Genomic DNA, 11,577 nt, shown 5'->3' on the forward strand with positions numbered 1-11,577 from the left:
GTCACTGTCTCAAAGAAGGTGCAAAATTGTAATTCATTCAGTGCAATTGTAATTGCAAACAAACGCCATCCATTCCACCAACCTGAGGAACAGATACTTCCACAGTTCCACTGCAATTGATATTGGGGAATCCCATGGAATCTTGTTTCATTTTTTGCCTGAATCATGGAAAAAGTGAGTGTGTTTACATAATTGAAACCAGTCGTCGTAGCCCGGCCACTGATAATCCGAGAAAACTTTCATCACCATCGTAATCGAGATGGATTCAGTCGTCCGCATCTCATCACCATCACCATGATTATACGCTTTCAACGACGGATACGTCGGCCGATTGACGTTTACTTCATAGATTTTTTTCCCCTGCTCCCTTCTACTGCGAATCTAGAAGAAGCATTAATTTCCTATACGCCAGAATAGCGTGGCATGTTGTGTGTACTTTCGGGAATTAGGGATTCGGATTAACGCGCTACTCAGTCAAACTACTCAGGTGTTGCAAGTCAGAGGCCAATTAAAAGTTGGAAGCCACGCCAAACAACCTGTTTGTGGAAGCTAGGGTTTCTTACCCCATTCCCGGCCTAACATGCATGCGACTGCATTATTTAATTGATATTTATGACAGGAAGCAACTTTTCCTAAATTTCGTGTGCCGTGCAATACTGCAATGGTGTTCACTTCTGCTTAAAAATAGCTTTTCTTGGTAAACATCGTTTGAAAACGCTTTTATTTGATTCAAATTAGCGAGGTCCAGCACTAATTTCAGTCATAGCGATTTCATATCCGGCCCACTTCCAAACCGGTTCCCGGCCTAAGCAAAATTTCGCTCAGTCTCTCAACAACTTACTCTCATTCTCTCTCGGGACGGTAGAAAATGCGACGTAAACAAAAGTAAGCACGTTCAACGCCGACATGATGCCAGATGGAATTATTTATAATAATTTTTATTTGGTTGAAAAGATATATTCACTCATCCAAATTACTTCCAAACGCTTAAAAACTATATTTTTGCAACTTTTTGAAATCGAGAGAATTACAAATAACATGATACGGTCAACTAATTAGTTAGTTTTCCTATGAACGTTGAAGGATTTGGTTCATACTAAAAAAGACTCCTGGCCTTCTGGCAGCACGGTGCGGCTAGAAGTTCTTAGGCCGAGGTGAATTTTTGTTCGGTTTGAGGATACATTTTTAAATGTATTCTTATATGTTTATATTAGATCTAGTGAAACAAACAAATCGAAAAGATTAAAGTGCGTGAGTTTAGAATTATTGTGTGGTGATTAACAGCTTCCAGCAATTATTGTATCGAGAACTGTGACGATTTTCAGGTAGGTGTTTATATGAAAATACCGTTTTGTAAAAATGGAAAGATTCACTCCGGCTCAGTGGTGTAGCAACGGAGAGTGATTGTTCGGAATGCACATTTTTATTTTCTATAATTGGACCAATTATGAGTGAAATAAATGGTTGAAAAATATTGAGTATTGTGCGAAATAAATGGGAGACTTTTTTTAAAATTATCAACCATAAACCTACGGATTCCAAAAAGTGTAAATCCTTAGTTTTCTGTGCAGTGAGCCGGGAATCGGGTCCATAGGCCCAAGTAGTGATTTACCCTATGCCTGCATCACGAATGTGATATCCGCCCAGTGATGTTTTTATTTCTGTCTTTTTTTGTGTCGTGACCCAGTGGAAGCATTCACACCCGTGAACTGTCTGGTGGCGGTCGAGTCCGCATTCATTGTTCGGGAAATAGCCACCGCAGGTCACAGTGCTCGGTAGTTCCGATTACAATTATCGCGCGCGCGTTGTGGAGCAAAGGACAGGTCGTCGTGGTTTGTTGGATTGTTAGTGCTGGCGCGGTTATCGAGAATGAAAAGTTTAATTGTGTTAATTGTGATTTGCTTATCCCTCGTAGCGGGCCACAGGAAGGTTCCCAGGAATTCTGGAAGTGAGTGGTTAATGCTTCGCTAGCAGGAATTTACTCGTTGACATATAATTTAAACTTTTTAATTACTCCACATTCGAATAGTTGTCGCGTTGTAATAAGCGGAGTACTGCTGGTTGAGTGCAATAGTTTTCGTCGTTATAATTAGTTAGTTTCACAATGCAGGGAATAATAAATAAAAGTTAAATCATCACTGTAAATTGGTGGCATTTGTTAAAATAACGATGTCATGAAAATTATGAATTAGGTACTTTCCATGAATTCAATCAGATATATAACAAAGAAAGTACCACTTTGATTAACATTCCGAATATGACATACTTTTGAAAGGTCCTTTAGACTTCAATAATCCATTCCATCCATAAGATATTGTGATCTCTATTCTTCACCGTAAAAACAATTTGAAGCTTTAAAACCAACCATTGTGCAGAAGTTGTAGTTCTAATGCTTGTATAGATTAAAAACCCAACTTAATTCACCTAGTAGTGACACTGCCTTTTTCTCGAATAGTGATGGTTTCGTGTTGGTTAGACTTCGGCAAGCGATCCATTTCACCCTTTTCTCCCCTATTTTCATTGGATATATTAGAAAGTCATAAAGTATTTTATTTATTACCAGACTAAGGCTGGAGTGGCCTGGGCAGTGCATAAAAGACTTCTCCATTGAGCTCGGTCCATCCCTAGTAGCACACTTGTTCCTCATGAGTCACTGCAACTTATATATGACCAGATTCAGTCACAATCAAGTTGCCACAACCATTTTTGTCTGACTTGTGCTGCTCGGGATGGCTTCACGTCGCCAACCATGCGGAGTAAGGTGGACCACACTTATATGAAAAAAATTAATATCATTTTTTCGAGGCATATACCCTCTGAAAATAAAGTTTTTTGCTCCCAGGAGCTACTGTGAAAATTTCAACCAGATCCGTCAAGTCTAACTGGATGCTCAACGAGCATGAAGTTTATATGAGAAAAATCGACTGAATGTATGGGAAAATGATCCCCTTTCACTGTTTTACCCCTAGGTGCCGCTGTAGTCATTCAATACCACTCGTTAGTAACACGTACAATCTTTACCTTATTATGAAGAGGCTCCATTTAACAATTTGACGCCTCAATACACGGTTCGAGTCCGCATCTCTCCATCCTCGAATATGCCGCACGCTCGCCAAATCGTTTTGCACCTGGTCTGCGCATCTCGCTCGCTGCGCGCCGCGCCGTCTCGTACCTGCCGGATCGGAAGCGAACACCATCTTTGCAGGGTTGTTGTCCGGCATTCTTGCAACATGTCTTGCCCATCGTACCCTTCCGGCTTTAGCTACCTACTGGATACTGGGCTCGCCGTAGAGCTGGGCGAGCTCGTGGTTCATTCTTTGCCGCCACACACCGTCTTCTTGCACACCGCTAAAGATGGTCCCAAGCACCCGTCTCTCGAATACTCCGAGTGCTTGCAAGTCCTCCTCGAGCATTGTCTATGTTTCATGTCCGTAGTAGGCCCGACTTCCACAGATGATGCACCTTCGTATTTCACGACTAACATTCTTATCAGCCGTTAGCAAGGATCCGAGGCAGACGAATTCCTCGACCACCTCGAAGGTATCCCCGTCTATCGTAACACTGCTTCCCAGGCGGGCCCTGTCGCGCTCGGCTCCGCCCACAAGCATGTACTTTGTCTTTGACGTATTCACCATCAGTCCAACTTTTGTTGCTTCACGTTTCAGGCGGATGTACAGTTCTGCCACCTTTGCAAATGTTCGGCCGACCATGTCCATGTCATCCGCGAGGCAAATAAATTGACTGGATCTGTTGAAAATCGTATCCCGGTTGTTACACCCGGCTCTCCGCATGACACCTTCTAGCGCAATATTGAACAACAGGCACGAAAGTCCATCACCTTGTCTTAGTCCCCGGCGCGATTCGAACGAACTGGAGTGTTCGCCCGAAATCTTCACACAGTTTTGCACACCATCCACCGTTGCTTTGATCAGTCTGGTAAGCTTTCAAGGGAAGCTGTTCTCGTCCATAATTTTCCATAGCTCTACGCGGTCTATACTGTCGTATGTCGCCTTGAAATCAACGAACAGATGGTCAACGAAGCCGGCTTGATAACTTCCCACGAACTCATTCACTAATGGCGACAGACGACGGAAGATGATCTGGGGTATCACTTTGCAGGGGGCATTAAGGATGGTGATCGCTCGAAAGTTCTCACACTCCAGCTTGTCGCCTTTCTTGTAGATGGAACATATAACCCCTTCCTTCCACTCCTCCGGTAGCTGTTCAGTTTCCCAGATTCTGACTATCAATTTGTGCAGGCAAGTGGCTAGCTTTTCCGGACCCACCTTGATGAGCTCAGCTCCGATACCATCCTTGCAAGCTGCTTTATTGGTCTTTAGCTGTTGAATGGCATCCTTAACTTCCCTCAAGGTGAGGGCTGGTTGGCTTCTATCGTCTGCTGAACTGACGTAGTCATCTCCTCCGCTGTCTTGACTTCCACTGCCTGTACTCTCAGCGCCATTCAAATGTTCCCCGTAGTGCTGCTTCCACCTTTCGATCACTACACGTTCGTCCGTCACGATGCTCCCATCCTTATCCCTGCATATTCCGGCACGCGGCGCGAAGCCTTTGCGGGATGCGTTGAGTTTCTGATAGAACTTGCGTGTTTCTTGAGAACGGCACAGCTGTTTCATCTCCTTGCACTCCACTTCTTCCAGGAGGCGTTTCTTCTCCTGCAAAGAGGCGGGTCTGCTGTCTCCGCTTCCGTCTAGAACGTTCCACGCCCAAGTAACATTTTAAGTTTTATAACGCTCTTGAAAACCACAATTCACTCTTCAAAAGTATTTTAAAACCAGCTTAAAAACTAAATGCTACTAGGGCGTTCAGCCGGGTACCTTGCTGCAGCGCGACCGCCCGCGCTGCGTCCTTCTCCTCCAGAATCTGTCTGCACTCTTCGTCGAACCAATCGTTCCGTCGACTTCGACCCATATACTCGACGTTGTTCTCCGCTGCGTCGTTAATGGCTGCTTTAACTGCACTCCAGCAGTCCTCAAGAGGGGCCCCATCGAGCTCACCCTCTTCCGGCAACGCTGCCTCGAGATGCTGCGCGTATGCAGTGGCGACATCAGGTTGCTTCAGTCGCTCTAGGTCGTACCGCGGCGGTCGTCGGTACCGAACATTGTTGATGACGGATAGTTTTGGGCGCAGTTTAACCATCACCAGATAGTGGACAGAGTTGATGTCAGCGCCACGATATGTCCGGATGTCGACAATGTCGGGGAGTGCCGTTCATCAATCAGAACATGGTCGATTTGTGATTCTGTCTGCAGTGGTGATCTCCAGGTGTATCGATACGAAGGCTGTGTTGGAAGTAGGTGCTGCGAATGGCCATATTCTTGGAGGCAGCGAAATCAATTAGTCGTAGGCCGTTTTCGTTCGTCAGCCGGTGAGCGCTGAACTTTCCAATAGTCGGTCTAAACTCCTCCTCTTAGCCAACCTGAGCGTTCAAATCTCCTATGATGATTTTTACGTCGTGGCTTGGGCAGCAGTCGTACTCACGTTCCAGCTGCGCGTATAATGCGTCCTAATCATCATCAGTGCTTCCGGGGTGTGGGCTATGGACGCTGATTAAGCTGAAGTTGAAGAACCGGCCTTTGATCGTCAACCTGGCACTTGGACGATGGACTTGGACGTCGCTGGCACTTGGACGATAATCAGCCGCCCCTAACATGGAGAACAGACGCTGTTGTGAGCCGATCCTGACATGGAAAACGGACGCTCAATAAGATTTGCACCTCCCTGTCAGCATACGACCATAATTCCCACCGGGGTTGGTTACCCGATCTTCCCTAAGGTTGCTCGTATCCCGGCCAGCACCATGGGGAGGTATGGATAGGAGTTTCTGGGTGAGAGGCTAAGGACCGCAAGTTGGGGTCTATTTTATTCCTTCAGGTACGCGAAGTACCAATGGTACGCTTTACCCAGCATTTGCCGAGCCCTTTTTCAGGTAAATACGTCGTTTCGAATCATATTTCTGTAACACAGGAACAGTTTCCGAATACTTCGGTATCCCTTTTCACCTTTCGATTCAATATACTTAACATTGAGTTCGCTCCAAAAAACATTACACAGAAAATCGAAGAAAAATCTGGTGGTATTCTATGAATTGTGGAAATTTAGATGGACCTAGAAATTTATGAAATCCATTCGCGTAAAAGAGGGCTGTATATGCCATCCGGCCCGCGCGTCGTACGTTGGGCAGCCCTGGTTTTGATGGTGTAAAATCTAAGAGCAGAATTTTTCCCCAAGGACAACACTGCCCCTGTGAAACTTCAAGTAAGCCTAAACCTCACGCTAGGAAGTTTTTGATCGTTACTTGATGCAAATGGTTCTCGCTGGTGTGCAGAATGTCGTAAACCAGTGATAACCAAAATGCGGCCCTTCAAGCCTTTTCCTGCGGCCTGTGAAGGTTTTCTGAGGTTACACTACGTGTGGCCCATTGATAAGCATGATATGACACTAAATGCTTTTTATCAATCCCAATATCTCGATGTGCTCGGTAACCTGTCAAGCTCACATCACTATGATGTTGAAGCACGATTTATGTGTCGTGAATAGTTGTATCACTATGGTTAATGAAATTCATAACTTCATACATAGATGATATGTAGGCCGACAGCAAATACACGGGTTACAATAATAACAAATATGTATTCAATCACAGATTTACAGAAACTCAAAATTAAACAACAGGTCAAAATAATGTTGTCATACACTACTCCGTAATAAGAATGTTTTTATTTCTCAAAATAAGTTGGGTTTTGGAGAAATTAAACTGAAATTTGGTGGATTATTACCTCCAGAAACTACGTTGACTATTAACAATTGATGGATTCTGTTCAGAACAACATTCGATTGTTTTTTTTTTCAGAATCGCAAACAGATTCTGTTCAGAACCGTCAATCGGATTCTTTTCAGAATCACGAACAGAATCCTAAGTGGACTCCAAGGATGTTATCGATCATTTAGTAATTTGCGTTCGATCATTTAGTAGTTTGTCGATAACTCATTCCAGAAGCTAAATTTCAAAATGTGATGTATGGTGGACTTCTAGTCTGAAGGTTTTTCTACAACTCTGCCTAATGGTTTGTTGTTAAAATAGAACTAATAACGGAGTTATAGCGCTAGTTGCAGGAGTTTAAACTAAATGATTGGAATTTTGTTATCATTTAGTCTAAGTTACTGAAGCTATAGCTATAACTCCGTTACTAGTGGTATTCAAACAACGAACCATAAAACAGAGTTGCAGAAAAACCTTCGCACTAGAAGTCCACCATACAACACATTTTGAAATTCAGCTTCTGGAATGAGTTATTGACAAACTACTAAATGATCGAACGCGAATTACTAAATGATCGATAACATCGTTGGCGGACTCTATTAAAAATTTCAAACAAATTCTGAAATGCTGCTTCCTCGAATCTCTACCGGATTCCTGTTCAGAATCGTGAAAGGATTCTTTTAAGGTCACTCATGACGGAATCCAAGTTTCAAAGTGATCGCGTTTTCGGGGGCACACCACTCGATACGGAGGCGACGCACAACTGTCATTTCTGTTGATTTAGCATGCGTGAAAAAATAAAAATGACAGTTGTGCGTTGCTTCCGTATCGAGTGGTGTGCCCCCGAAAACGCGAGCACTTTGAAACTTGGATTCCGTCAGGAGTGACCTTAAGAATACCAAACGGATTCTGTTTAAAATTCTGATCGGATTCTGTTCAGATTCCCGAATAAATTATTTTCAGAATCTCAAACGAATTCTGTTTAGAATTCCTAACGGACTCTGTTCAGAATTCCAGACGGATTCTGTTTTGAATCTCGAACGAATTTTGCTCAGAATGTCAAGCGGATGCTACTCAGAATCCCAACAGAGTCTTTTTAAGAACCCCTTTGAAATTTAATACGAAAAGTTATAGTGAGCAACATACCTTGAGTATGAAAAACATATGATCAAAATTACAGAATCGGTTACCACAGGATTATTTGGGAGAATAGCATAGAATATTTTCTGCCGACAAGACACTATGATGAAAAAACAATTTCTCATGTCAAGTCCGCTACTGCAAAAACGGTACTATAGACTAAAAGTCAGCTACGGTGATAAAATCTGAGGAATGAAATCTCCTTATAAGTACATATTTTATTTGAAAAAGATTCACTAGAGTAAAATAAAATATAGAAAAATATAAAATATAGAAAGAAAAACAAATCTGGCAAAAATATTGCGGCCCGCTTCAACAGCTCAAAACTTCTGTGTGGCTCTCGATAGTAAGCATGCTGGGGGCCACTGTCAGAAACCTTTAATTTCTACACAAAAAGTTTAGTCACAAGGAGTTGAAGCAATCACCATGCGTCACCATTATGCTTGAATGCTTATACGATAAACATGAGCTTTATCGTCACGTGAAAAGTAATAAATCGCCTAATGTAATGAAACTACGATCTTGGAGTCTTGGACAAAGTTTTTTAGGAGAACTTTTTCTACAACTTTCGTGAAGACATAAACCTTGTATGTAGTAAGTGTAAAACATACATTTTTCATCTCACTTTTAGTGGAAATGATCGTTTAGTTGAATACCTCCAAAAAGTCAATGCGTATTAGCTTACTGATAAAATGAGCTTAAGACACCATTACGCATAATTGCATAATAAAGGTACTATTGAATAAACGCGCTTGAAACACGAATTTAGCCACTGTGCATTGCAATGTTTGCGACTATCCCATGCATTTGAAACGCGTTGGCATGAGAATCAGCAATTTCAAAGGCAAGATTTTTTTCGTATTGCCATTGGAAGTAACAAATGACCTTTATTTTTCTCAATTCGAGGCAATTTTATTTAATTTTTTTTTTCATTTCTAATTCTAGCGACTTTGAAATGTGGCCCACAACCGGACACAAAATTTTGTTTGGCCAAAAATCAAAGCTTCATAAAAGTAGCTGTAAAATGTTTACGTTTGGATAAAACTTTATAGTTACTCAGGCGAAAAGATAACTAAGGTCTCTAGCTTTCCATTGGTGTTCATGTCACTTCACAATATTTACTTGAGAAAAAGTTTGGAGCGAAATGCACATCCAGGCCTTCAACCAGAGACTTACTCTTTTTTTGCTGAAATTTATTACATTCGCATTAATTACTTTAAGTAAAACCGACAATTTCACTTCTTCCCTTTTCCAAGTGCAATACAATGCAACCTGCATCAACCCCAAACGTGCCGCCGGGCGTTGCATCCTGGTAAAAGAGTGCCCACTCGTGCTTGCCACTATCCGAAAGGAGCACCTCCACAGAGATGACATCAATTTCCTCTACCAAAGCGAATGCGGAAAGTTGAATCGAAGAAGTTTGGTGTGCTGCCCAAGCCATTCCAGCGGCACAGCATCACCGTCGTCATCGTCGCCATCCACGGAAGAGTCCGGTTCCTCGTTTGACACTTCAAATCGTGTGGATGGAACGGCCAACCTGGAGCAATGGAAGCTGCTGCCCACGCCGGGGGATTGCGGAGTGCAACCGAGCTATCAGTTGTTCGGGGAAAATGTTACCAAATTGGACGAGCAACCGTGGACGGCTTTGGTGCATTTTGGGAATATGCGTAAGTGTGGATGAAAAATAAGTTTTTAATTTGATTACGGACGTTGATATTTTTCAGCTTACGAAACTACTTTTGAATGTGGAGGAGCACTTATCAGCTCTCGCTACGTGCTGACGGCGGCTCACTGCGTGAACGATAGAGCCAAGTGGAGCAAGTAATGCGATTTAAAAACATCTGTTTATGTTGGTTGAGTTAACTAATCTGGTTTTTAACAGTCTAACAGTTCGTCTTGGGGAGTGGGACACGGAATCTACAGTAGATTGTATCGCCGTCCAAGACTATAACGAGTTCTACTGTGCGGATCCGGCGATAGATATTCCGGTGGAAAAGGTGTTCGTCCATGAACAATACGCACGTCATCATAGACCGCAGTTGAACGATGTGGCACTTCTGCGTTTAGCTCAACCGGTTACTACAACAACCTGGATACGTCCGGTTTGTCTTCCGGAAAGGCCAGTGCTCCCAGCATCGGATGAAGATCTTATTCTTGCCGGGTGGGGCAATAATGGATGTGGTACGTCATTTTCATTCTTGTACAGATGCTTTTGTGTTTGGTTTATATCCGGACAAATATTGATTTGGAAGAAAAGTTGGTCACAAATATCACTTATATTGTATTCTCTCTCCCAAACAGGCTTCAACAGCCGCTACAAGGTTCGCTCTAGACTGAACGCACTGAAACAGGACCAATGTAGGGGTTATCTTCCTCCAGGTTTCCGCCGTGTGGACGAATATCTCTGCACAGCCCCCGTCAACGAAGGTGAGAAATGCCATGCTGATTCGGGCGGAGCGGTGACCCGTACTCGACAGGTCGAAGGAGTGGGCATTGTACACGAAGTGGCCGGCATATTGAACCACATGGTGGAGTGCCACGAGAGTCGACCGATTGGTGTGTTCACCAGCGTTGGTCAATACTTGGAATGGATTGTTGGGAAATTAGAAAAATAAAGATGTTTTAACTGATCTTGAGGGCTGGTTCCTTTTTATTTCTTATGCATGTAGTTCAGAGGGTGTCTTTCGAAAGGCCGAAACACATAAGGCTGAATGTTTCACAAGGGTGCAAGTATCAAAAGAATGTTAAGTATCAGAAGGCTATAATGTATCTAAAGGCTGAAATTGGTGAGATGCAATGAATCCTATCCATATGATAGAGCACAAGTTGAGTGGTTGAATAGTGAATGAGTAAAGAATAAAAAAAATAATGAAAAAGGAATTGAAAATAAAAACCCAAATTAATCCACCTAGCAATGATGATGCCTGTCTCGTGCATTATAAAAAAATCACATCAGAAAGGTCAATAAACCTCATTAGGGAAAAAGATCATATTTTTTCAATCATTTAGCATGCTTTTGCATTGATTAAAGCATTGCCACCATTTTTGAAAAAAAAAACCGGTTTTGATTTTTTTCAAGGGGGGACCCTTGAGAAGGAACAGGAACGAAGGAACAGGGAAGGAAGAAAGATGGAAAAAGGAAGAAGAAAATTGGAAGAAGGAATAAGGAGGAAAGAAGAAAGAAAAAGTAACAAGTTAAAATGAAGAAGGTAGTTGGAAGGCGGAAGAAGAAAAATTGAAGAATGGAGAAGGTACAAGGAAGAAAGAAAAAGGAAGAAGAAGAAGAAGAAAGAAGGATGAAGAAACAACGAGAAAGAATGAAGAAATAAGAAATGAAGAAAAATGAAAGAATAAAGAAAGAAGCAGATTGATAGAAGGAAGAAAGAAGAAAGCAAATTCAAAGAATAAAGAAGGAAAATGGAAGAAGGAAAAAGAAGGAAAGGTGGAAAAATGAAGAAAGGAGGAAAAAGGAAAACAAGTTAGAAGAGGAAAGAAAGAAGAAGGAAGGAAGAAGAAAAAGAAGGAAGAAGGAGAAAGGAAGAATTAAAAAGGAATAAGAAAGAATAATGCAAGAAAAAAATAGATTGAGACAGAAAGCAGAGGGAAGAAAATAGATAAAGGACGGAACGTAGAAGATAAGAAGAAAAAAGACAAGA

The 11,577-nt window shown here is 42.3% G+C and overlaps 1 protein-coding gene across 1 annotated transcript; it reads left to right on the top strand.

Moving 5' to 3' along the window:
- Nucleotides 1-1,619: 1,619 nt before the first annotated feature.
- LOC134227593 (serine protease easter-like) lies at nt 1,620-10,557 on the top strand. The gene is made up of 5 exons (XM_062709186.1): nt 1,620-1,948; nt 9,178-9,588; nt 9,646-9,742; nt 9,804-10,102; nt 10,223-10,557. Exons 1-5 carry the CDS (start codon nt 1,870-1,872, stop codon nt 10,534-10,536), a joined length of 1,200 nt encoding a protein of 399 aa, XP_062565170.1. The 5' UTR covers nt 1,620-1,869; the 3' UTR covers nt 10,537-10,557.
- The last annotated feature ends 1,020 nt before the right edge of the window (nt 10,558-11,577 follow it).

This window comes from Armigeres subalbatus, chromosome 3, assembly GCF_024139115.2.
Source record: "Armigeres subalbatus isolate Guangzhou_Male chromosome 3, GZ_Asu_2, whole genome shotgun sequence".
Lineage (NCBI taxonomy): Eukaryota > Metazoa > Arthropoda > Insecta > Diptera > Culicidae > Armigeres > Armigeres subalbatus.

Coding starts and splice junctions, on each gene's coding strand:
- LOC134227593 (XM_062709186.1), top strand. CDS start 1,870: ATGAAAAGTTTAATTGTGTTAATTGTGATTTGCTTATCCCTCGTAGCG. Junction 9,743..9,803: donor GATAGAGCCAAGTGGAGCAA/GTAATGCGATTT, acceptor GGTTTTTAACAG/TCTAACAGTTCGTCTTGGGG. Junction 10,103..10,222: donor GTGGGGCAATAATGGATGTG/GTACGTCATTTT, acceptor TCTCCCAAACAG/GCTTCAACAGCCGCTACAAG.